Source organism: Passer montanus, unplaced genomic scaffold (assembly GCF_014805655.1).
Source record: "Passer montanus isolate IOZ18808 unplaced genomic scaffold, ASM1480565v1 scaffold53, whole genome shotgun sequence".
NCBI classification, from domain to species: Eukaryota; Metazoa; Chordata; class Aves; order Passeriformes; family Passeridae; genus Passer; species Passer montanus.
The window spans coordinates 1,073,802-1,099,427 of NW_024370263.1; the positions used below are offsets into that span (position 1 = coordinate 1,073,802).

The 25,626-nt window shown below is 44.0% G+C and overlaps 2 protein-coding genes across 5 annotated transcripts in view; both read left to right on the top strand.

The window, feature by feature from the left end:
* Positions 1–9,792, top strand: part of LOC120509655 (septin-2) — a 34,809-nt gene extending 25,017 nt beyond the window's left edge. For 2 of the 3 annotated variants that reach the window (XM_039724579.1, XM_039724581.1), the window contains exons 12-13: positions 2,325–2,418; positions 9,015–9,792. In XM_039724579.1, coding sequence (XP_039580513.1) covers positions 2,325–2,393 — 69 coding nt within the window. In that variant the 3' untranslated portion in view covers positions 2,394–2,418; positions 9,015–9,792. Of the gene's footprint in view, positions 1–2,324; positions 2,419–9,011 lie in introns of all 3 variants that reach the window. The other variant, XM_039724580.1, reaches the window with a different exon arrangement.
* A 2,710-nt stretch (positions 9,793–12,502) lies between these two features.
* SEPTIN5 (septin 5) overlaps positions 12,503–25,626 on the top strand; it is a 42,250-nt gene continuing 29,126 nt past the window's right edge. Inside the window, exons 1-2 of one of the 2 annotated variants that reach the window (XM_039724577.1) lie at positions 12,503–12,635; positions 12,769–12,779. In XM_039724577.1, coding sequence (XP_039580511.1) covers positions 12,593–12,635; positions 12,769–12,779 — 54 coding nt within the window. In that variant the 5' untranslated portion in view covers positions 12,503–12,592. The remainder of the gene's footprint in view (positions 12,636–12,768; positions 12,780–25,626) is intronic. The other variant, XM_039724578.1, reaches the window with a different exon arrangement.

Below are 25,626 nucleotides of genomic sequence, written 5' to 3' on the forward strand. Positions count from 1 at the left end.
CCTGTCCTCTACTCAGAGAGGAATTGTTGAAGAGACTGGCATGGTTACTCCTTGAGCACAATAGAGCTTGATTCCCTTTTTTTAATTTGACAACAATGTGCCTTGTTTTTTTCACAGGCCTTGTGCCTGAAAGGTTTTCTACTGGATTGGTTAAAAATAGCTTCAGAAACTTGCCATTCCTTCAGAAACTTGCCTAATGGAAAAGACTGAGACTTCACCAGTAGGTCTCAAAAACACCACATGAGGATGGAAAAGGAAAATCTTTTACACTCTTAATGTTAGAGCAGAGGAGGTTTCCTGGGGCTTTTGTGCTACCTTATATTTGTGTCATATGCAGCATCTGATTTATTTTGTGCTATGGGCATATTTTTATCAGTTAAAGTTAAGAAAATGCAATTCTCAGTGTTGTATTTAAGTCTTAAAATATAATGCTGGCTATTAGCAGAATTCTGCATTTGAGCAATCACCATAATACGTGTGCAGCAGTGTCTCTCCCTGTGATTACTGAATGGTTTCTATTCTGGGAATGTTTCATGGCTCAGCTTGGAGTGCTCTTGGGAAAGCTCAAGTAGGAGAGCTTACAAAAAGCTAGTTTTATTCTGATGGTAAATCTGCAACGAGGCAGTTCAAAAGACCAGGTGTCTTACATATTTACAAGTTGATCTTTGAAGCTTTTCTTTTTTCTTGTATCATGAAATCAATGCAGCACTCATTTTGGGAACTTTCTGCTTTTTTTTCCTCCTTCTTGCAGTGTTATGCCATCTTCTTGATCAGAAGCTTTTTGTTTTAAGTACTTAGCAGAAAGATGTAGATGGGTTTATAATAATCCCCACAGACTTAGCTGAATTTCATGCTGTTCCTGTGTGAATCTCCTTTTGTCAGAGGCCATCTCTGCAGCAGCCACAGGAACCTGAATCAGCCTCTCCTGAGCCCTGGGCTGTGCAGCAAGAGGATAAGTACATAAGCCAGTGAGTTTTAGGCAAGCTCTGGCACTGCTGGCTGTGCTGCAATCTTTTTTACTCTTTAGTTGATCTTCTGTTTCTTACTCTTTCCTAAATCTGAGAGCAGGCAAGAAAAAGTGATATAGGCACTTGGAGCTAGTTTTCCTTTTTCTGTGATGTTTCTTTCAGTTTGTGGGATTTCTTTAAACAAATCAAAACAACAGCACAACACCACGTGCATATAATCAAGCATTTGTCTCAGGTTCTTTTGCATTGAACCTGGTGGAGTAACGATCATCACAATAATTAATGTGGTTGACTGGATGAAAATAGAGTATAATTGTTTAGACAGAGTGCTTTTTCAGCTAGTTTCCCCCTGAAAATAAATGAAAGCACTTCTCTACGTAAATTAAAAAAAAAGAGAAATTGCTGTACAAGCCTCAGATTTTTACATGATCTCTAGTTTGAGGTGGACTCATAGGTTACACAATGTGCATGGACATAGCAGCCTGTTTCCTTCTCACTTTGTAAAATGGGGCTCTTGTAGTTCTGTATGTGGGGCTTCCCCTCTTGCATTTGGAAGGAAGTACCCAGTCATTTGTAAAGCAAATTGGAGGCTTTTGCATATGTACTTTGAAAATCCATATTAGTGTTCTTTCTTCTGTCTCAGAAACATTTGTTCTGATTTTTTTTTCTTTTTTTTGAAAAAACAACCAGCAACAAAGCATTATATATAAGTGGTCGTTTATGAAATGGAAACTAATTTTTAAGTGTTATAAGAAAATGCCTTAAGAAAACATATTTTTCCAGGAAAAGTAATTGTTTAGATATTAAAAATATTGGTGCTTAATATGTTTAGTCTGGGATTCCAAATTTTATAAACATCTTTCTATTTCTCTTTTGAAATAGTTTTTAAATCTTATTTTCATGTTTGGCTGTTACTGCTGCTAAAAATTTGCAGAGTTCTCTGATAGTCACAGGATGAGTGTTCCTACATCTTCTGCTTTGAGCACCTGTATCAGAACAAAGCTGCTACACTCAGGTGTAGCTCTGTGCACACCTAAAGGACATGCTTTCCTTATTATGGGTTAAATGTTGATTCACAGGTCTGCAAGCATAGCTGACTTCAAAAGATTTGGATTCCATTGCTTAATTTTCCTTAATTCTTACATCCAAGCTTTTGTGAAGGTTAGATGTACTGAACTGAAGAGTAAGAGATGGAGAAAATGAAGTAATCAGTTTTGTGAATTATTGAACATTTTCAGTTTGTGAAGAGGAAAATAGGATCTGTGTTCTACCACGGAAAAAGAAGTTTTAAGGTTCCCTGGATTTTTGGGCTTCCCATGAAATTGTTGTGAACACTTGGGTGTCTTTCTGTTCCAGCTGCGCCGCATGCAGGAGATGATTGCCCAGATGCAAGCCCAGATGAGGATGAAGCCTGGTGATGACTAAGGTGCTTAGCATCTGGATGCATCAGGTATTGCTTTTCTGACTTGTTTTTACCTCTTGCATAAGATTTTGGCAATGATTATTGTTAATTTTGAACTTTGGCCTGGCATGTACTGTACTTAATAGGAAAAAGTGATGTCATGAGTAGACTAGAAAAGATATATGCCAGTGTTATCTTCCAGATGCTTTTAAGACCTGTAAATCCTTCTCTTCAGTGCCTTACTTTTGGGTCATCAGGCTTTGCTTCTGTTAGCACAAGCTGGTCAGAAAGTTAATTTGATAAGCAAACAGAAGATAGAGTGTTTTGGGGTATGTAGACTGCTGAGTTTTTAACAGTTTTCTCAAAGAGCCAGACAGAATTTTGGTCAGGTGTGAATACAGACTCCCTTGATGATATGTGTGATGTATTAGGGGAGATCAGAGTGAGTGAATAAAAAAATTCCTGTAGCACATACTTGTTATTTCTTCTGGTAGAATTTTTCTTTTTAAATGCAAGAACAAAAAATGGAAGGATATGAGAAGTCTTGTTGCTTAATACTTCAGTTTAATACTCTAGTTGTGATTGCTGGTCTTGTGGAATGTAAAGCTTGAATAAAATGGATTATATTATCCCTTATGACCTTGTGTCAGCTGCCAACATTCCAAGCCTAAAATAAGGAGATTTTTTGTTGCCTTTATTTGAACCTTCAGTCTTCCTGTTTACATATAAAAAAAGAAAAAAAATCATTAAGAAATAAACTTATTCACTGGATTCTTACTTAAGCAGAAGTTGATGGTTTTACTGGTATGGGCACTGTTATCTCTGAGTGAAGTACTTAAGGGGAAATCAGTAATTCAGTCTCAGGTTTCTTACAGGCACAGTTTCATCTGTTGCAGATGGAGGAGTCTTCACATCATGTCTTCCAACTTCCATATTAAGATATGTTTTCCCAGAGATGGAAATCTAAACACTGAGGATACTTTTGTGGCTGACCACATGGTGTATGTGCAAGCAGTGTCTGACAGAAAGCTCTCATTGTCCAGCCAGGAGCTGGTCATTTTGCAGCCTGTTCAATATTGGTAAATACTATAGTCTGAACTGAAAGCTCCAAGTTTTCACTGTGACTTTGTTGTCATGTGGCCAAATTCTTACCACTTGTAGAAATGGTTATTTGGTGTAGGAAAGCTTTTTTAGTGTAAATTATTGTTACTGTTTTTTGCTAAAGAGCTCAGTTCTTCATAGGGGTTAGAAATCATGTTTAATCCCATGGCACCTTCAAACTGATACTCAGTAAGAAAAACACACCATAAATCCACCCTTGTCCACAGTTGTTGTTGGCAGGGCAGAGGACAGCAAGGGGTACAGATATATTCAGAGTTCTTTGCTCAGTTCCTAGATGCTGCCTGTGCTGTGAAATCAGTATCTGAGGGCTGATGGGATATAGTATTCCCACTAATGGTTAGCCAGAAATGGCCCCAGATCCCCTGTGTTTCACAGCTTCTGGCAATACTGGATAAGGTCTTTATAAAAAGGAACTGGAGCATGGTTTGTCCCAGGCTGAATTTGCAGCCATGGCTACTTAAGTAAACAGAGTTCTGAGCATGCTCATGTCTGTGCAAGGGAAGTGTTCTTCTGCAGATACCTCACTCTGCTAAGCTGGACTGCAGCTTGGACCACTCTGTGTGTTAAGCAGGAGATTTAACAGTGTTCCCACAATCTTGTTGTGATTTGAACTAAATCTTGAGCTGAATTTAATTGGGCTGAAATACTTGAGTATGGATGATTTTGAGAAGATTTGAATGAGATCCTCATACATGGAGGTCCTGCTGTTACTTTGGAATTTGCTAAGCTGCTGTGGAAATCGTGACAGGTTTGACAGGTTGCTTTCAGGAAAGACTTTGGAACTTCTGGTTTTGTTACCCTTGAGAGAGTGAAAGATTGATTTTTTTAGAGTAATTTGTTGGCCAGTATGCAGTGAGAACTGCAGATGCAGTCCTGCTAAACCAGGGTGTTGCTGTATGATCCAGGCAGCATGTGGAAGGGAATCCTCATCCAGAGCTTAGCCTTTGGGAAGTTTCTCTCATGCATGTTAACTGAATCTGCAACTTAGGAGGTGTGATGAGTTCAAGCTCCACCATTCCCATCAGATTTATTTGCTGTATTTTATTGAAATCACTATTTCTAGAGAAGCCAGGAAGCTTGTAATTAACACAGTGGTTAACAGAGCCAAGCTGCCAACAAATTTAAATGTAGTTGGTATTAATCTTTTTGTTCTATCACAGTTTATCTTGAACATCTCTCAGGTTCTAGTTTTACGAGAAGAACTTTAAAGTACCTGTGCTACTGAAAGCACAGTCTCTCTTCCCATTGCTCTTTTGCACCCTTACTTTGTGCTGAGAAAAAGTATGTGACATTATAAACAGAGAGTTTATGCAAAAAATCTTAATTTCACTCTTTTTATTTTGGGTACATACCTAAGTTTTGTGTTTTCTTCAAAAGTCCCTTAAAATATTTTCCCCTACATAAAGCACAGTTTTCAGGTATTTTGGGAAAAGTGGGGCGTGGTATGGTATGAAGACCTTCATGGGTAAGAGCTGGAGAATAAACAGTAGGGTAATGAAATGTGTTAATATCAAGTATGTGAAATACCCACTTCTGATTTCAGGTGTATTTTGGAGTGGGGAGGAGTTTGCTGAATGCTTTGGGGTTTTCTAGCAGGAGCATTGCATAATGATTAAAAAGTGCTAAACTCAAATTCTTGCCAAAAAGGCTGACAGGTCTGTGTTACCAGAAAGTGCTACACAGATGGGATGACTGGAAGATCTGGTTTGCATGATCCCTTTTGAATAGGGCCATCTTGAAAGGTTTTATGGAAAGAGCAAAGGGAAAATTCACTTCAAACAGTTTCCTTTACTTTCAAGGCTGGAGTAAGAGAATAAGGGGAGTGAAAAAGCAAAGATTAGATGCAGGGAATACATTCAAAGTTTCCAAAGAGGGCAGGCAGATTTCTTGCTGTGGAGAAGTAGAATCCTGAAAGGGAATGAAGATGAATGCTCTGGAGACTGAGTTAGAGGTAGGAAAGGAAGATGATTTTGGCACACTGGTCATTCCTGTTTCCAGCTGCAGTTTCTGACAAAAGCCTGTGAGAACAGATTGTGGTGATTAAGATCTTTTGAGTGCAGCCCTGACAGAGGTGTGTTGACCTACACTTTTGTCTCTTTCCTCTAAACATTTAATAACTTCTGTGTGCAACTAGTGCAGGTGGAGCAGGCAGTGAGAGCACAGCTAGACACCAGAATATTCTTAGAATAAGCAGTAACAATTTTTTTACCCTGACTTTTGATATACTCTCCTTGCTAATCTTTCTCGGATTTGTTTTTTCTTGTAAAACACAAGATGCTGCTGTGAAGTGTAGGAGCTTATTGGTTCTTATATTTGACAGTTCCCATGAAGGATTGAAGAGAAAGATGGCAAACCCTAAAACACATTTAGTTTTATTTGGGTGCTCAAATATGAAATACTTTTGAAATAAACCTGCAGTGACTCCAACAGAATATTTACTAGTTTCTGAACTTGTCCCTCTCAGATAAACTATTATTATGAAAAGCTGGAATGATTGTGCCAAGTGAAATGGTTATTGGCACATGTTTCTTCCCTTTCCTTCTCTGCTTCTCAAAATGTATCTCTTTGCAATCTGTTTTCCTCTTGTTATTCTTACAAATCTGATTTGTGTCTTCACTCAGTTTCAAGATCATACTGGGACAAATCAGTAACAGAAGTCAGGCTGTGGAATGCTAATACAGCCATCTGGAAATGTAGTTATAGTTAGGAAAATATGTCCAGACAAAAAAGAAACCCAAGCATCTTGCACTTAAAATATCTGTAGGATGCTGAAAATTCTTTTAGTATAGCTTGTGATTTCCACAAGTATTTTAAAGCCTCCTGAGCACATTAACACTGTTCTGGTTCTTGATAAGAACAGTGCTAAAGACACCAAACAGCTCCTTCTTTCTCCCAATGAATTGACATCATTTAACAGAACATCACAAAGCACTGTCATAGCAACCAGCCTCCTAAAACGGTGCTGCTGAATGCTGAATTGATCTGATGAGAAATGTCATTTGAGGAACTAGAGATGATGTTGTAGTTTTTTGGCAGCTGAAATTGAGAGCCTGGAGAATGTGAAGCTTGGGCAAATTGGTAGTATTTGTAACAACTGCCTGGCACTGCCAGTGGATGTTTCTCTGGCTAGAAACTAGACCAGGAGAGTGCTGTTTGTGTCCAGCTCCCTCAGCTCTTCTGACTGTGGAGTTGTTCAGCAAGCCCTGCATTGATGGGCTGGCACAGGTTTTTTCACCTTTAGAGAACAGACGTCTGTTGGAAATTGTAAGGTCACGTGGGGAACCTGAAAATGTGTCAGGACCACTTTTCCCTAAAGAAACAGAGGAACATTTCTGATCATTTCGAAGCTTGGATCCTGATATGTAGATGTGACTCTGTGATTATCAGCCCATTGACATATTTAACTGATGAGCATTGGTAATCAGTTTAAGGGCCAATTTTGTAATTTACTGTAAACTCAGCTGATGATGTTTGCTGTGGGGAAGTCCGAGGTCTTGCTACAGAGCAGCAAAGGAAAGGGAACAAACCCGAAGCAGTGAAGTCAACAGAGGGTGACTGAAACACCACAAAACCAAAATGTTTGGGGTGTGGTGACAAAATGAGTCAAAACCTACAGCAGAGCACTGGTGTCATCCAGCACTCCTCTGCCTTTTGGAAAGATGCCATTTCTTAAAGTCCTTGCTGATGATGGGACACTCAAAGGGCGGTAGTTGTCATGAAATGGGTGATATTTGAAGAAAAACAAGGTGAGTGAGAAAATGTAGCAGCTTATCAAGCAAATTTCTCCCATTTGGAGTTCAGAAGTGAACACAGAGGTGCCAATTCACCCTATTCTGTAGTGGTGTTCTTGGAAGAGCTGAGGGGGAGACAAACCCATTTCCTTTACAAGGTGTCCAAAATCTTCACAAATACAGGATTCTGAGGTATGTGACCTCTGGATCAGGGTGCAGGTGTGTGTAGGGTGCAGAGTTTGTCCTTTCTAATGCTCTGTTTTCCACTTTTGTTCCAGTACTTGCTAGTTATGCTGCTTACTGAGAGAGTTTTGTTTTAATGGACACTGGAGAAATATCCTCTTTGTTCAATGGTGGTATGAACTCAGATTGCAGATGGAGGCATTTGTTCACTCTGTGTGTTGGTGAAATGAGCATGTGGACTGTAAAGTTGGTCTAGTAAAGCTGGAGGTCAAACTTGTCAAGAATAGTATCAACCTAATTGTGTCATAAAATATTGCCTTACAAGGAGATGAGGAAGAAAGAGCAGTGAAATGGATCCATGTTAAAAGTACACAAACATACTTTGCCCAAGTGTGTTCTATGAACTTATAAAATGTAGGTATTGTGTAGCTAATGCTGCTAACATCAATGCACAGCTGTGCTTAGAACCCAGGCCTTCATGTTTATTGGAAATTCCAGTCTTTTCAGATGTGAGTCTGAAACATGAGTTACAGTTTCTTCTTGAGGCATCTTCTGGAACAGATTAGAGTTGGGCAGGTAGTGGTAGAAACCAAGTTTCTCTTTCAAACTCAAAGTAGCAGTGTAGCACAACAGGTTGAGAATGAATTTGAGTATTGGATTTGCTTAGGACTTTATGGACTCTGGCTTTAAAGCCTTGCTGTTAGCTTGCTTGTTTTAATTGTTATTAGAAGTGATGAGCTCCTTAAAATGAGAAGGAATTGTGTATTGAACAGAACTCCAGAGTGAGAAGGGCAAAGAGCAAAGCACATTGCTCTTTATCCCCACTGCAGTCTGGATGAGTGTTACAGTGCATTTTACAAGTTGGCACAATAGTGTTTTCTCCATCCAGATGAACATTTAGATTAACTTTTTCTGTCAGGAATGAGTATATTTTTGGGACTGGAGGATTTGAGGTGTTTCCCAGTTCCAAATCTGACACAATTTCTTAAGCAGGATCTAACCTTCAGGGAAAGCTGGGATTCTACTTTCTTTGTAGCAGCCTTTTTGATTGGCAAGTAACTGTAGAAATATCCAAAACTGATAGTTATTTTTGAAATTACAGACCAGTATCCCTTTTTTTTTTTCAGCCATGGGAACACTGCTTTTTTTATTTTTATTTTTTTTAATATCTTCTTTCCTGCTTTACCTTAGCAGTGTTGGTTACCTTAGCATGGTGTTGAGCTTGCTGCTGGCCCTGTTTAGCTGGGTGGTTTGTTTCCCTCAGCAGCAATAATGCTCCACAGAGCAGGCCAAGGTCGATGTGTTGTGTGCAGGACTGTTGAGAGGAGCTGTAAAGCTCTTCTTGTGTTCCTGCAGGCTGAGAGGGGGGTTGTGGGTGCCTAAGAAAGTATGTAGCTAAAAATAAGTTCTCATTTAGAAGCTCTTATTGGACATTTGTGATAAATATTTGGGACCAAACTTCTCAGCTGATCTAGCTGTAGTGCAGGTGCCTGTGCTGCAGGAACTGAGCCTCCCCATTCCCTGGGTTATGCTGCTTTGCTCTCAGGGGCTCTGACAGTGCCGAGTTTGTCCTTTCTAATGCTCTGTTTTCCACTTTTGTTCCAGCAGCATACGGTTCTCTAAGTGGATGGGTGCTCTCTTTTCTTTGCCCGAGTGGTAACGTTCACATGCAAAAGCTGGATGCCACAGACCAAGACCTGCGTTAAAACAAACACAAAGTCTGAAGATCGTGTTGTAAAACTGCTTGTTTTATATAATCATTGTTATTCAACTTATAGTGTATCTTTTCTAATTCCTTAACACTGTCTTCATACTTACCAATGTGGTTTTATTATCCTTCCTGTACCTTTTTATTCAGAAACTGCCAAGAGTACACTGTTTGGACTAGTCATTGTGGTGGGTTTAATGAATTAATCATTTATCTGCTAGGTTGTTCTGAACAGTTTCGTGGTTAATACTAAGACTTTGTGGCCTGTTTACAGTAAATGTATGTGTGTTTGCACAGTATTATAACTTTCACCTGCCATTTTAGGTTATTATGTATCGTATCAGTTTTTCAGAACTTCCTCTGTGCTTTTGTTGCTTTTGAAGTTCATCTCTGGTGATTTGCATTTGTGTGATGTATGAGAAAATGTACGAAACGCTGATGATTCACCAGTGATTGGAAAAAGCTGACTTTTCTAAATCTCCGTGCCTTAACACACCATAAACACTCCACACACCAACAACTTGTGTGGATGCCTCTGGAGCTTTGGCTCAAGAATTGATGGCAAAAATTTGTCACAGGCATTTCTGTCAGCTGAGCGATGGCATGTCCTGATTTTTTATATATACCATAGCACTACTTTGAAGTTTTGTAATAAATTGTATGAATGTGGAAAATGTTTATTTTCTTTTTGGGGTGTTTTTTTCTTGTTTTATTTTGCCTTTTCAAGCTAATGTATGAAATGCTGTGATGTGCACAGTGCATATTCAAAGGAGTTGTGATGTTTACCTGGGGTATGAAGGTGCTTTCTAAAATTTGTAAACCTGCAAACTGCATTGATTTCATTTCAAAACAACTTTAAAAGTGTTTTACCTATAAGTTAAGTAGCAAAGCTTCACATCTATTTTTTTCCAAAGTTTATTAAGCACCTACTGATGTCTTTAGGTGGGTGAATATCTTGGAAAATCTGATCACACATCTTACTTTATAAGTTCATGAATGTTGTTATTTCCTTTATGTCATTGCTGAGTTATAGCTCTCTTCTGCATGCTTTTGTAGTCTTGTTGTTTTATATGTGCACAAGTGTACATTATTTTCCAAATATGGGATTGAGACACTTTGTCTTCTGCACCAAATTGGGGTGTCTTTCATGTAGTGATTACCCCTAATTTTGCTGTCTAGCAATGAGTGTTTAATCAGGATAGGATTCATAAATGATTGGCATTACTGAGATGCATATTTGGCTTCCTTGAACTGCATAAAATGGATGTTACATTGTTACTTTAGTGGCTGCTATAATGAAGTTGAAAGAAGAACTGGAGTGACAGATTTGCATTCACACAAGTTTTCTACCCTTTTTATGAAAATTTGAATTTAACCATGTCTGCCCAGAGGGCCAAGGTGAGAGATTTAATGGCAAACATTTCTCATTATTTTTTTGCTGTTATTTGCACATTTCTTGTTTTTCTTCCAGGATTTTGCATCATGTTTTGCAACCCTCTTAATTATGTGCTGTCTGTTTGTTCTTGTGAAAGTCAGGACAGCCACACCCCTCCTGAGAAACCCAGACTTCAGCTGGAGACCTTAGTTACAAGCTAGATTAGCTGAGCAAAGGTGGCATGAAAGCTTTGCCTTTCAAAGCCAGCTAGGACAATAGGGAAGCAGACATTCAAAAACATCTTAGTCTTTAATTTTATCAAAAACAGAGGAGTTTTTCCTCTGTCTTTAAAGCAAGTCACTAAAGTCACTGTCACAAGTTCACAGCCTCAGTGAAAAGGTTTTTACTTGGTGATACTGAGTACTGATTGATTGTCTGTGCTTTCTTTGGGTTTGTGGATTCCAGATGGAGCATTTTGGCTCAAAGTTTGAGATCTATTTTAATAATTGTCCAAGAAGCTTGTAGAGCTGCTGATTCCATATGTGAATATTTTCCTTTCAAGGTAGTTTTATTTTTTTATGCTTTCTGCCACTTCTTTGATGTTGACTGATGTTAGTTTTCAGTTACATTTGAACTTGGTTTTGTTAAAATACTTAACAGCTTACTGGGGAATATGCAGTTGTTAAGCCAAGTCTTTGTACTGTGGAGCTCTCTGGACAGAGGACACTGGCTAGAGCCTGCATTCTGACTTTGCATTTCAACTCCATTAGGTGCTGGCAGTACCAGGGCCTTGCAAGACAAGTCCCTTTCTCTGAATTTCATCCTGGCCTTCTCTAGACAGACGCTCTCCAGCACTGGGACAAAGAGCCCACATGTAACTTTTTTAATGACTGTTCAGCAGGATCAAAGAGTATTTGACTGCAGTCCTTTCAGTCTTCATTAGTTTTAAAACACTGTGGCAGACTATAAAACAACTCATGAAACGCTGATTGGCTCGTTGGTACCTTTAATTGTGGTGCAGAGTCTCTGATGGTCTGAGCTTTCTAGCATTTAAAAACAAGGAAATTTGCTGACAATTACCTGATTCATTTTTTTCTGATGCTTTGAATCAATGGCTAAAAGTGAGCTCAGGGTGAGCTAATGTGGTTTTAAAATGTATGTGCCTCGGATTGGCAGGCCTTAGAAGTGTCTCCTTGTATTGTTGTGAGGGATGTTTTGAATGAGGTGGAAGAATTGCCAAGATGAATGCTGTGATTACAATGATTTGAACAGTTGGTATTGTGGCATCAGTGTCACATTTGTTCCCAGGCAGGGTAGTGCCCTTCAGTTATGCCATCACCCTTCCAAGTTTATCCTGTCCTGTATTCTGAAGAGTTTCAGGTCTGATAATTTGCCTGTCCTTGAAATGGAGAAGACGTGACCCCTCCCTGCAGCCATGGAAGTCAGGGGAAGGATCTGGGTGTCCTTAGTCTCCCCATCCCATTCTCCTTTCTTCTCTGTTGTTTTCTGTTAGTTGTTCTCATGTCATGTGCAACTGCTGCTTTTTGTTTAAGTTCTCTCTTGCCTCGTCTTAAAGAGTTATGCTGACAGCTTTCACCTAAAATAACTTCTCATATAACCTCTTTAAATTTTTTAATGGAAACAGAGCACACATTCCTACTTCACACAGCATGGTTGCAGTATGATTCAGGACTTCCCACTGTATTTTGAGACGCTAAATCTGGAAACACGTTTCCTATTTATTCCATTTGTGTTTGGGTTTTGTATTTTTTTTAATCCAGTATTCCTCCTTCTCGGTGCCGTGTTTGTTCCAGAGCAGGGAGCGCTGCCTTTTATAGTGTTCAGACCTTCAGGGAGGTGTAGCCTGCCCGGCTCGGGGTGGCTGCGGGGGTTATTCCTGCCCACCGGCCCGGGGCTGTGCCCGCCGGCGGCTGGCTCGGGGCGGGGCTGGAGGGCGGCATCGCTCCGCTGCTCCGGCCGGGCCCCGCTGCCCTGCCGGCTCGGCAGCCCCCGGCCCGTCGCGGGGCGGCCCCGCCGCTCGGCTCCCTCAGTCCCCCGCCGCCCTCGCTCGCACGGGCACGGCAGTCGCTGCACGGAGGCACCATGAGCACGGGCATGCGGTACAAGAGCAAGCTGGTCAACCCAGGTGAGGCGGCGGGGACGCGCGGCCGCTCCGCCCCGCGGCCCGGCGCGTCCCTCTCGCCTCACTCTCTGTCCTTTTCTCTCCCCGCCGCCGCTCCCCGCCGCGGGCATCCCGCCCTGGCCGCGCCGCCCCGCAGAGGAGAAGCAGGTAGGTGGGCTCCGCGGGCGCGGCTCTCCCGGGGATGCGGCAGCTACCTGGGCACAGCGGCGGCTTGGCCGCGTTCATCCGGGAAATAGGCGCTTTGCCTGCCGCATCCCTCCGGGTTTTGGCTTGGGTTTCTTTTTTGTCGCTGCCTTTGGGTGTGTCGAGCGGGTTCGGATGGAGAAAGGCAGCGCGGGGCCGGCAGAGGCGTTTGGGTATTGGGAGCACGTCTCGCATCCCTCTCCCTCCGCAGCACAGATGCGCAGACACAGCCCCGCTCCTGCCGCTCCTTGGTGCTGCAGCCCATCGGCACCTCGCAGGCGGCCGGGGTTTGGGTGTTAGGAAACATCTGTTTTGCTTTGCAAAGCTAATAGCTATTTGGAGACATGCCTTTGAGTCCTGGAGAGAGAGGAGGGGTGATGCAATCAGATGACATCGACAGGTTTTTTTGTTGTCTATTTGGTATTTGAAGGGATTTAGGGTGTTTGAAAAGAAGAGGAATCTTCCTCTGCAGAGCTTCAATGCTTAGGCAAGGGGTTATAAGGGTCCTGTGTGTCCCTCAGTACCCATCATCATGATACAGGGAAGTCTGCTGTAAATGAAAGAGCCTTTCTGCCTCACAAGGGTGGGGATGGAGATGATGGTTAGCACAGCAGAGCAGTGCATAGGAGGAATCTCACCCATTCCCAGCCTGGCTTACAGCTGCCTTTGAGTCCAGTCTCTCTCTGAGCCTCCAATTCTGTATGAAGCAAACACCTTGCCTGCTGAGACCCTAGTACTGCACAGCCTTTTTGGGCCACAAGAAAGCAAACTAGCTTTGTAGCAGCTTGGGTGTTCACCTGGCCATGACAGGAGATGGTGTTTCCCTATATAATGCAGACTTGGCACTGTGCATTTTGTGAGCTGCTGATCACAGTGATGAGAAGAACAAAGTAAATCCAGGAGTAATAGGATAATGGGATCACCAGATGCTTTTTTCCCAAGATACTTGGAATTTTGCTAGTATTTTGTGGTTATTTGTGAATGTTGCAGTTAATTCTTGTTTTATTTCTGGATGGAAGCAATTCAGAATGTGTTCTGACACTCTGGAACATCTAGTTTAAGCTGTGAAGTGGGGAGAAGCTTTGTGACGTCCCCCCCAAACCATGCTGTTCTACAGTTCATGTTTTTAAATTAAGAGGGAAGCGGGTTATGTATAAGGCTCCTTTCTGTGCATTCCCTAGGGGAAGAACGTAGAGATCAGAGGAGTCTGTTGTAGATATTATCACAGCTCCTGAAGGCTCTTGTCACACTGCATAGGCAAAAGTGGGCTGGAGTGTGTACCCCAGAGCCCGCGTGTGCAGGCCAGTGCATTCCTGCTGGCCAGAGGAGATCTTTCCTGCAGTGTGGAGGTGTGTGTGTCCTGTGCCTCACGCTGAGTGCAGAGTGGGTCTGGCATGACAGAGCACAGTTCATTATGGAGTTGGGCCAGGCCTGATACTTGTGGATGGAAAGGGAAGACCAAGCTGTGAACACAAAGCAATCTGTTAAAATTAAACTGAATACACAAAAGCATAAATGATTTTTATTTGGTGTTTTTAAGAGCATGATTTTTCTGCCTGTGCAATTTTTTTCCAATCTTCTTGCATCTGACAGCAGATAACAATTGAAAGGATTTATTGAAGCTATAGTTCTTGTCTGAATTGATTTAAAAAATATTATAAGAGCTGTTTTTTAATGAATATTTAGGAAATGAAGTGGGCTTCTTATAGGGCAGTACAGGAGATTGCATGTTAGTTGGGTAAAGTCTTTGCCTTTGGTAAAGTCTTAATAATATTCATGATTTACTGAGTCCATAGAGTGGAACAATGTGGTGTCAAAAAATGTGTTCATCCTCCCTCACAGCATGGTCAGGGCTCATGCATTGTGTGGGTTCAGAGTACTCTGATTTGCAGATTGGGCTCCTCATTACTACCATTCATCAGGAAAAAATAACAGTAGATTGTCCACCTCTCTCATTTCTAAGGAATTACCTCCTAATTATTGAAGTCAGTGGAGGTTTCATCCTGGTCTCTGTGTGCAGAGCATCCAGCATTCCCAGGGGAAGGGCTGTGGTTTAAGAGCATGGGCTGGTGTGGAGCTCTATGGCAGATTGCCTGGTGACATCAAGCTCCTCAGTTTTATTATACCTCAGTTCAGCACCTCTTGGAGAGGGATGGTTTCTTTCCTAGCAATTTATTTACCACTGGATAACTAAGAGAGATTCTCATGGTGAAGCTGAGTAGGAAATGAAGCAATAACTAATGTCACATGTGCAGAGGAGTAGGCCCCACGTAGGGAAACCCAGCAATTTGTCAAGAATTTGACAGGACAAGTACAGCAGATGGATGCTCTGCCAAAGCCAGAGGTGTTGCTGTGGGAGGAGTAAAGGTGAAACCTTGCAAGTACCTGGTTGAACTGGAGTCTCTGGCACACTCCTCCAGAACATGCCTCCTCGCTCGTGTTCTTGGCGTGTGTGTGTTTGGGGTGTTACCTTGCTGTGTCTCTGAAGCTGGCTCCTGCCCATTCAGGTTCATGTCTCTCATGTTCTTTGAAGTCATTGTTTCTTTTTAAATCAGGAGGATGGGAACCTCTCCTTCCCAAGTTGATCTCTCCCCACCCCATCAACTTGCAAAGCTGTTTGGGTGTGGGAGCAGAGACTATCTGGTGGATCCAGTTCTTTCAGTGGGTTTGAAATTACAGGGCTGTGCCTTTTGCATTTAGTCTTTTTTTTCTACTTGAACTTATTTTTAAGTGGTCTGCTTGTCAGTAAAAATATATATGGGGGTCTGTGTATAGAGAAGATGCTGTGTAAAAAGTAGTTTGATTGGAGGAGTGGTTTCAGTGCAAGTCATTTAAAACTTAATTAATTGCCTTTGTGTTTCGGTTTTTGAGAATCTGGGTTTTATATGTTAAAAACTTACATTCAGACTCCTTTGCTTTTTTCTTATTAAAAATGAAGCAGAGATTTCTGTCATTCCTGGAACAGCAGATATTGCAACAGCAGAGATGTCTCCTATCTAAAATAGCAACTGTGCCAACACAGAGCATCATTTTTAAGGTCAACTTTCAACCCCAGCCTTGCCTACTAGAGAGCACTGGCTGGTGGAAATCCCCCAGTTCCTGCTCATGTGTGCTGAACTCCCTTCTCCTTTTCTCTACTGAGCTTATGGAGAAATAAGCCCAGATGGGCTGCAGGTAAATGTATCCCCTGAAAGACTGCACTCTGCATGGAGCTGAGACACCCGGGGTAGTTGTAGAGACTGAGGGCAACTCAGTGCAGGCAGCTGCTTGATGACCAACAACAGATTAAGAGGAGGGCAAAGTGGTGATTCCTTGTGCTTGCCTTGAGCTGGTTGAATATGACCTAATGTGACCCTCAGTTTCTATGTAGATATTTATGTGGGGAAAATTGATTAACTGAGTTTTGTGAAACGTGATGAGAAGTATGAGAGTGGTAGGTTCTCTTGTACAGCAACTGTACAACAAAGACCATAAGCAGAGCTTAGTCTTTACAGAATCTCCCCAAAGTCTCTGCTGGAGTAGCTTGGAGGACTTGTACCTGCACTGTTCCTTTGTGGCATTGCCATCTTTCACCTAAATGTTTTTCTGACAATAAGAGTTCTTCTAGTCTTATGGCTAGAGGAACATTCTTGCTTGTGCAGGAAAGTTTGGAATCTGGAAGGAGAACAGACTACCACAGACTCTTTAATTTTCTCAGAATTAAACCAATTATTTTATAATTGTGATTCTTTGAGTCATTGGGAGCAGCAGTATGGATCTGTGTTCCTGCTCTGTGTCAACTCAGGGTGGTTGTGGTGGGGTGGCTTTTTTTTTTTTTTTTTTCCCTTGGAGAAAGCAAAATTATGTTTGCAGCTGTCTAATGGGATATTTCACCACAGCTGGATAGTCTCTCACTGTGTCATAGCTTGCCCTGGGTGAGGCTGTTTCTCTTTGACTCCCCACATTAATGTCTCTTCCAACCTCTGTGTTTTCCAACCCTGGTCATGCATCCTGGCTACCAAGATGCTCCTGCCAGAAAGGGAGTAGCAAATTAGTCACAGAATCTGGAGGTAAATACTGGAAACACTCTTAAAGCAGCACATCCCTGCTTGTTTTTCTGATGTCCCAGTGTATCTTGGCCAGATGCAACATAGGAGTGGAAGCTTTTACTTCTCTGTGAAAAACCTAGTGTGGTTCATTCATTTTTTTTGGCCCATTTCAAAAGACAACGTTGGTCCCTTGCCCTCCAAGCTGGGCAGAGGCTCAGTGCTCAGAACAGTGTCGGGAGGGGTGGGACTGCAGCAGGTCAGGAGGTTCAGCCCTGCCTGTCTTTCTGCTGTGCATCTGTCTAAACAGCCTGGCTGCAGGAGGCCCTGTGTCACAGATGGGCTGGGCTGGGCTGGGAAGGGAAGTTCATCCTGGGCACTTGGACTTTTTTTTTTCCCATTCTTTCTCTGCTTGGCTACTTAGAAAAGGGCTGTAAAAAGAGGTGAGTGCGTGGACTTTGTGGTGAAACAGAAGTGCTGGAGAGCTGGGCACAGATTCTGTCTCCTGCTGCTGTCTCTTCAATTATTTATGCTCCAAATGGATGAAACAGTTGTGAGTGCAGGGCAGGGGAGAGGTTCAGCCCTCTCGGTGCAAGTACCAATCTGCAGTTTATGGAAAGGAGAAGTAAGTGCTTCCTGCACAGGACATTTGTCACTTCAGTTTCCCTGCTCAGCTACTTGTGTGCAGCTCCAAAATTCTGCTGCACATGAGAGTTGTACAGGGCTGTTCCAGTGTTCCAGGCATATTAACCAAATGTGTAAGTTCAACAGATGTTAGGGCCTGATCCTTGCTGATACTGAGGGAGTAGGAACAACCTTCATGTAACCCCAAGAGATGCTGGTGACACTTGTTCAGCTGCTGGGTTCCAGACTGCTGGGGCTTTGCAAAAGCTTGTGATTGCAGGGGAGAAAATGTTGCTGCCCTTTGAACAAAGGAGAAACACAGTCCCTGGGTGCTTTTAGTCTCCAAAGTCAAGGAGTCTCTTACAACCACTTATGCTCTCAAAAATTGTTACTGGCTTCTTACTGATGCTGTTCTTCACGTGATGGTTCTAGCAGTAAATGTAAGAGGCTTGTGTTATGACCGTTCCCTGGAAAAGCCAAGAGAGAGAAAGAACTGGTGGAGTTCAGTGTCTTCTAGAACCCATATTGCCCAGTTTCAGTCTAAGATGCTGTTCATTAAATACCCAGTGAAATGCACATCTTGGAAATGCAGGGGAGATTCCATCTCAGCCAGCTGGTTGGTCACTGTGCCAGGCCAGGCTGGGTGCCTGCTGTGCATCTCAGGAGCTTTGCCAAATTAGTTTTAAATGTTCGGTCCAAGGGGTTTCTCCAGCTGTTTTGGGACACCCCACAGTGGTGGCTCCTGTAACCATGCTGCAGTCACTGCTCATATGTGCTGGAACCAAGCCTGGGGAGCTCAGCTCCATCCTTAGTACTTCAGGTACTTCTTGCTGAGATACCTCTTGACTGAGTTGAGAGGATCCCTCTCCTATTCCCATTTCTCTGCCAGTTCAAGTGGCCTCTGTGTTGCCTTTTTTCTTGGATAACAGAGCATGGACTGGAGGGCACACTCTTTGCTTACCTGTAGAGTTTTCTTTCCTGACCAACATTAAGTATTTGTCCCCTTCTTGCCCAAGGGAGAGGTTTCCCTGTGACAGTGAAACCACACAGTGTAATGCTCTACTCATAAGAGAAACATGAGGCACCTCTAATAATTGTGTGACTTTAGATGCTTGTGAAGTGTATGCAAGTTGTTTCATAGAATACTGGAATAATTCCCATTAATAATTCCCACAATTCCCAAGGGCTGGATTTTATGTGTGTGTGTGCATGTCTACAGTGTGGTTAGCCTTGAAGCATAGGCAAAAATGTTTGTCTGCTGTTACACATTCCTTTCTCCCAGAGATTTGTCCCTGGAGCTGTGAAGAGGTTTGCAGTCATCTTGTTCCCACAAAAGTGTTCAGGAGCTGGATTTGTGTGTGGTGGTGGGATCAGATGCCAGAACATATGCTCCTCATCAGTATGTATGTGTGCTGCTGTTCATCCATGACTTGGCTTTCCAGAAACACTGTTCAGTGTGAACAGGGGAAGGCAGCACTGACACTGAGAGGGAAGATTTGGATGTGCAGTGCTGACCATAGGGGCTGGGCTGCAGGAAGTGGAACAGCTCTGCTGCTTCTGACTTAAGAGCTGTCTTTGTTTTAGTTCTGAGCTTCATTCCTTCTCTTTTGCATTTCCAGTGCATTAATTGAAATCTGTTACGACCTGCTAACATTCAGCTCTAGACTGCTCTCCCTTCCCTCACTCCCTGCAAGGCTGGTACCCAGCAGCATCACAGCAGCCAAGTGCTGGGGGTGGCTGGAAGGGAGAGTGTGCTGAGAAGATGCAGGGACTGTTTTGCTAATGAGCTAAGCTTGGCTAACTGTTGGCCAAAAGCTGAAGAGGAAGTGAAACCCTGCACAAGCATCTGCAAGGGTGTAACGCCAAGAGGGGGAGAAGAATTGTTTAGTTTTTGGCTTGAGTACAGCTGTCCACTCCTGAAGTCAAAAGAAATAAGAGAAGTTGAGGCTGAAGTTGAGTTCTGGAAGAGGGATGTGGCTGGGCTGGGCAGGACAGTGCAGGGATGCTCAGGATGGCAGAGACCTCTCTGGATCCAGCTGGAGCCCTTGGCCTGCCCAGCCTGGTGCTGTGCCCTGGCAGCCAGGGCCGAGGGAGGCTCAGGGGTAATGCTTGGACATGGAGCACTGGAGGATCGTGGGCTGTGCTTCATGCACGTCTGGGGCTCTGTGGGGTGTGAGCCAGAGTAGTTGTAAGTCAGTCAGAGGTGGGAAGCCCTTACTAGAAGTTAACTCCAGTTGTTCACTCGGCTCTTAGATCTGGGCTGTTTCTGTGCACAGCAGCAGTGGCTGGTGGCAGGAACAGCCGTGCCCACCCTGCCCTGACTCCTGCTGGGGAGAGAGGGGCAGAGGCTGCCCGGCCCTGCCTGGGCTGTGTCACCACTCGGTGCCAAGGACAGGGAGAGCTGAGCTTTGTGCAGCTCAGCCCTTTGCTCTTCCGGGGATCTTTGGGAGTGCCCTGTTTGTCTTGCAGCTTGTTATCCAATGTGTCCTGGGTGTGTGTATGGAGTGGGATGGCCCATCTCTGCCTGACCCCACCCGAGGCAGTTGGTGCCATTCTCTCAGAATGACTCCTGGCAGGGAAACTGGAGCTGAGAGTGCAGGCTGAGCAAATAATCCACAGGATCATGAGTGCTAGCTCTTGGAGGCTGGCCATGAGGAGTGAGCCCGTCCCACTGACCTCTGCACGTTCTCAGTGCAGAAGCAAGGGAGGGGAAAGAGATCCACTCAGCTTCTGGGAAAAGAGGCTCCAAGGGCTTAACATCTTCCTTCTGCATTCTGTGAGGCAAAGCCCATGGCAGTACAGATGTGGCTTCAGTGGTTATGTTTCATTTTTCCTTGTGGACCTCTGGTGCATGAAGCTGTGTGAACACACATGGGAGCACAAGCCAGGCCTTTTACTGCTATAGTTTGTATTGCAATTGCTTTTAAGGTTACTTCCCAGGCAAGTCACTTTGCTTTCAGCTTTTTGTAATGTCTCCTCACTGTTTCCTCAGCGTGGGAACTATTTTAATCCTTCCTGACGCACTGAGCTCATTCTTGCTGTGATACGTACACACACGTAGTCTCTTTAGATCCTGCAGTCTTACATCCACTTTTATTTTCAAATTAATTACATACTACATTAATTATATATTCAGGTGAAATTGAGTCACAAAGGCATCTGCCTGCCCTATGCACAGTCCCCTTAGCTGTGCTTTCTGGTTGGTTTGAAGCTCTCCTGAGTCTCTGCCAGTGATGCCCATCTGGACCAATAGTAATTTCCCTCTGCCCAAGGCCCCCTGTAAAAAACATCAGGGAGATTTATGGCTTTTAAGATTCTATAGATTCTCAGAGGTTCCTGCTGCTTAGGGAGTCTGGTGCCAGCTGGGATCAGACAGTAATGGAAGAAGCATCAGAGCCTTCAGAAGCTGGTATTTGCCCTGTTTTGTAGGCTGAATCAAGGCAACAGGAGTTAATTCAAGAAATGCAGCAGGTCTGCAGCAAAGCCTTGCCATGACTGCACAGGACCAAGATGAGCAGGAATGTGTCATTGGGACAGTGAGAGATGCTGTCAGGGATGATCTTTTGTCTCCTGGCCATTGTTCTTGCAGTCCTGACTCTCAGAGATGGTTTCTGTGCTGCAGCTGGAGCAGTGCACAGGAGCTGTAGCAAGCAGAAGAGAAACTGCTTGTGTCCCATCCCAAGGTTTATACCTGTGCTGTTCAGCTGCTTTAAAGAGCTCCCCTCCCCTTGAAGGGAGCCCTTGGCAGCATGTGTATTTATGAGGGAAGTGGGTATTGGGGAGGACAGTAATTTAGCAGAACTTGGTGCTTTTACTGAGCAGTTAATTCAGGCGCATGCTTGGTTAGCACTCCAGGTTCCCTGAGCAGCTGTGACCCTCTGGATCAGCTCTGGTCTGCCAACAGCCCTGGGGCTGACACTTCAGAGGCTCAGAGCAGGCCCATGGAGGTCAGTGAGTCAGAGGCCTGTTTGCTGCATATGCCCCAGTAGTGCCCCATGGACCTGCTTGGGACCTTGATGACCATCACTGTGCAGCAGGAGTGTGTCCTCTTGCCACCTGGATAAGCCTCATCTGCCCTGCCCCACCATGCTTGTCTGCCCCCAGGTTCACAGCATTGGATCTCAGAGCAGTTTGAGTAAACCAGAAGCAATGGATGGAGCCCAGCACTCCTGTTCCTCAGTGCCAGCTCTGTTCAGCTGCCAGTGCCCAAATGCACTTGCATGCCATCTCGGAGCTGTGGGATGGCATTATTTGCAGCAGCTCTCATGAATGTCAGTGAAAGCCTTTCTGTTTGAGCTGATGGGGCTGGTCCTCAGCAGCTGCTCAGAGGTTCCAGCCAGTGCCAGGCATTTTGCTGCCTCATTTGAATGCCCCGTGTCATCTGAACCTCTCCCTGCTCCTCGCGTGGTCGCGCTGTCATGGGCAGGTGTCAGGCAATAGCAGAATTGTTCTCTTGGTAAACAAGTGATGGTGTTATTGGAGCTGCCCCTCATGTGGCAGCAGAGCAGTGTGTGCATGGGGTTGCTAATGAGGGATGTCATGGGGCTTGTTAGTTTGAAAGTTTAATGAGCCATCTTCTGCTTTGCAAAGTGTGTGGATGCTTCTTCCTGTGCTGCATCTTGCACTTGGGTGTGTTTGGTACTTAAGTGTGTCCTTGCATGTTAGAGCTCACAGCACATATTGTGCATTTTGGAGGACTCAGATCCCATTTATCATGACATTAATGGCAGGGGACATCCAGGAAATGTCTGGATGAGACCACTGCTCTTGTTTCCTCAGATACCCTGTGTATGCCTGAGCTTCCATGTGGCTCCAGTGAGTCCATGTGTACTGGGTACCTAGAGTTTGTCCCTTAGCTGATTAGGGATTTTCCTTCATGACAAATAACTATTTTTCTTCATTGTTTTTCAAAAAAATAAAATAATTAGGGCATCCACCCACCTCTTGGCTGGCATCCTACAGTAATAGGCCAGCATGTGTTTTCTTCAGAAGAGGAAGCAGATCTTGCTTTGTATTTTCAAGGCAATGATTTATAAATGAGCCTGAAAAGCCTGTGAGGGGCAGTGGGGTGAGAACCCACACAGAGAATAAATGTGAGAAAATAAATCCCAGAAAATACATCCCAAGAGATCGTTGTTTGGCCTGGCAACTCAGAGCCCAGGCTAGAAGCCCAAGAGAACCCCTCCTCATTTTGCATGTGATGGTGGTTCCAGGCTTTGCTTGAAGATAGTTATCTTTGGATTCCTAAGACACATAAAGGTTTGCCTTCACGCTGTGCTGCACGTCCTAACAGCTATTCGTGGGTATCTAATTTGATTTTGCACCCAGTTCTCGTTAAAGGGCTGCGAGTGACAAATTACTCTTAGCCTGTTGTGGCTGTCACTTGAGCTGACATTGCACGGGGGTTCTGGCTCTCTGCTAGCCCATGGACTGAGCAGAGCATTCCCCACCCTGCCTTGCTGCTCTGCCTTACCTACACGACTGTTTCCATTTCCTTTGGGTTGCCTCGTAGGAAAACACAGTCTAGCAAATGCAATTTTTTCCACTCCATTGCTTCCAAGTTCCTTCTAACATTGCGTGTTGGTGCCCCTTGTGTGTCCAACAGCCACAGCGTTTACAGTCAAATGACTTTCTGTCTTCTCTAATATCTTTTTAATCTGGTTTCATTCTGACTTCTAGAAATCCAATGTAATCATCTCAAAGGTGACATCTTCATGAACTCTGCTATTCCAGTGCCTGCTATGTTAGCATCTCTCATCTTACATCTCATGCACTTCACCATTTGCATTATTTCCAGATGAGCCCAGAAAGAGATTCATGAAATCAGCAATGCTACAGAAAAATTCTCAGGAGGGAGGATCCCACAATTATCTGTTCCTTACAATCAGGACTCCATTAGTGAGTTGCTGATAACGGTTTTTCTACAGGGCAAGTAGAGAATATATTGGTGACTCTGACTGGATACAGTGGAAATCAAGACTGAAATAGCAGCAAAGACCAGTGTCACAGGGATGTTATCAGCAAAGAACATGTTATGGAGAACCCTGTGTGTTCAATGGTTGGGCTGTGGTCCCGATGCAAGGACAGTAACCTTTTGTGATTGCTTTCTCTCTCAGTTTTTAAGGGAAGAAATTGTTATCTTGAGGTGGAAAGGATTTTAGGTGGTGTAGAGAATGCACTTTTGAATGTCTGTCTTTTAATAACCCTCTGCAAGATGTACAGCTTTAGTGTCTGTCTCCTGCAGTCCAGCTGGGTGATAAGATTTGTTCCTAAGGCTGTAATTTTTGATGAGGAGAGAGGCAAAATGGCAGTCTTGAATTCAGTAGAAAATACTCTGAGACTTTGTCAGAACAATACTCATATTCCACATCTGTCCTGGTCAAATTAGATTGCCTGGTCTGGCTGCAGTATTTTATACTGAATTATCAGAGGTGAGATTTGCCAAAATTGCAGAGTTAGGTTGTAAACGCAGTGTCTTTTTTTTTTTTTTTTGTAAGATCAGAGCAGCTCTGATCTTCTTTTTCCAGTATGAAGCTCAATGGGGCCTTGTGGCATGATGGCAGTTATTGAGTGTTTGCATGGCAGTGGTGTCTGTGGAGCCACTCCTGGGCCACAGCCTTGCAGTTTCCCACTGTGCCAGTCCAGGAATGTGGGCTGTTCCTGCCACAAATGAAATGATCCCATGATCCTGTTTGCAGTGCCTGTTGGCACATTCTGGATTAACCAAGGAGCTGACACATTCCTCTGGTCTGGGTCGGTGGTGTGGAGATGAAAGGCAATAGGCTGAAACATGAGCGTTCCCACAAAGGCCATTGTACAATGTAGTTATTTAAAAGGCAAATTTTTCAGGCAATTTGCAATAATAGGAACCAAGGGGCAGCCTTCTTTTAATACAGATGAAAGCACCTAACTCCTTTGAGGAGCTAGATACCTCCTGTATTTTTATAAAATTGGCTCTGGTGAGCAGCCTTGTCACTGCTGTTCCCCCACCACCCCTCTCTGATCTGAGCTGCTGTGTAGCAGGAGCTCTCACCATCTCCCATGAGGAGGCTGCTGCTGCCTCGGCATTTACACACCTGGTGCCAGGCTTACAGCTGCCTTTCATGTGCTGTGGTCCATGGACTAGGTCCAGGAAAGGGGTTGCTGAAGGAAAATACTGCAAGAGGTATGTTCCAGGCTGCTCTGAATGGCTCTTTCATCTTTGCCTCAAAAAAATCAGTGAGAGTTGTAGCTCTGTGAAAGGATCATGGCTGTGCTCAGGAGTGACAGACCCATTTAACATTTTGGTTTCTGTATTGGAACTGAAACTTTTACAATGCTGCTTCTATTTTAGGGATCTGTTCAGCAGAGATGTTCCATTGCAGATTAATCTCTTAAGCTCATCTCACCTTCTTTTGAAAGTTGTCCTCTTTATTTTCCTTCAGACTTCTCCTTAAACCCCTCCTGTGTCTCGCTGGCAGGAGCTGGCTAGTGGACAGTCCCTGTTTAGCTCAGTGGCTGTGCTGCTTTCTGACTGCTCTGTGTGCCTGGCACTTGTCTTGTGTGCTGAGCACAGGCCTCTGCAGCTGGGATCACCCCTGTGCTCCAGCTCTGCACGCTGACACAGGGATGTGCTCCCTGGGGGTGTGCAGCTGGCTGCAGTCTGCTCTCTGGATGACAAATCCAGGGCTGAGGAGCCAGGCAGTGCACTGCCCTGAGGCCTTACGCTCCCATGTGCCTGTCTCTGCTGCACCCAGACTCATCACAGCATGGAAAACTCACACAGGCTTTGCTCTTGCAGATCTTTTCTTATCTTTTGCAGTGTTGATGTCTTTTCAGGGGTCAGAGGACATGGTTAGGAGCTCTCCAGGGTGGCTGGGTGCAGGGTGAAGAGTATGACTCTTCTTCAGTGCTTGGCATCATTGGATTCTTGAGGGCTCAGCAGACAGCACTGGCCCAGCTAGGGCAGGTGTGGGTGTTTGCAGTGAAATTCTCTATGCTCAGAGGTGGTGGAACTGAAGCCCAGGATACAAGAGCTCTGTCTAGAGGCATTTCTGTCTGGAGGCCACGATTTTTAGGGATACACAGCATACTTTGATGAAGGAGTGGCTCTCCTCCCCTGTGAGTCAATCACACCACAACTAAAGCTTCCCAGAGGCACTTGAGCCTCAGGATTCCCCTTA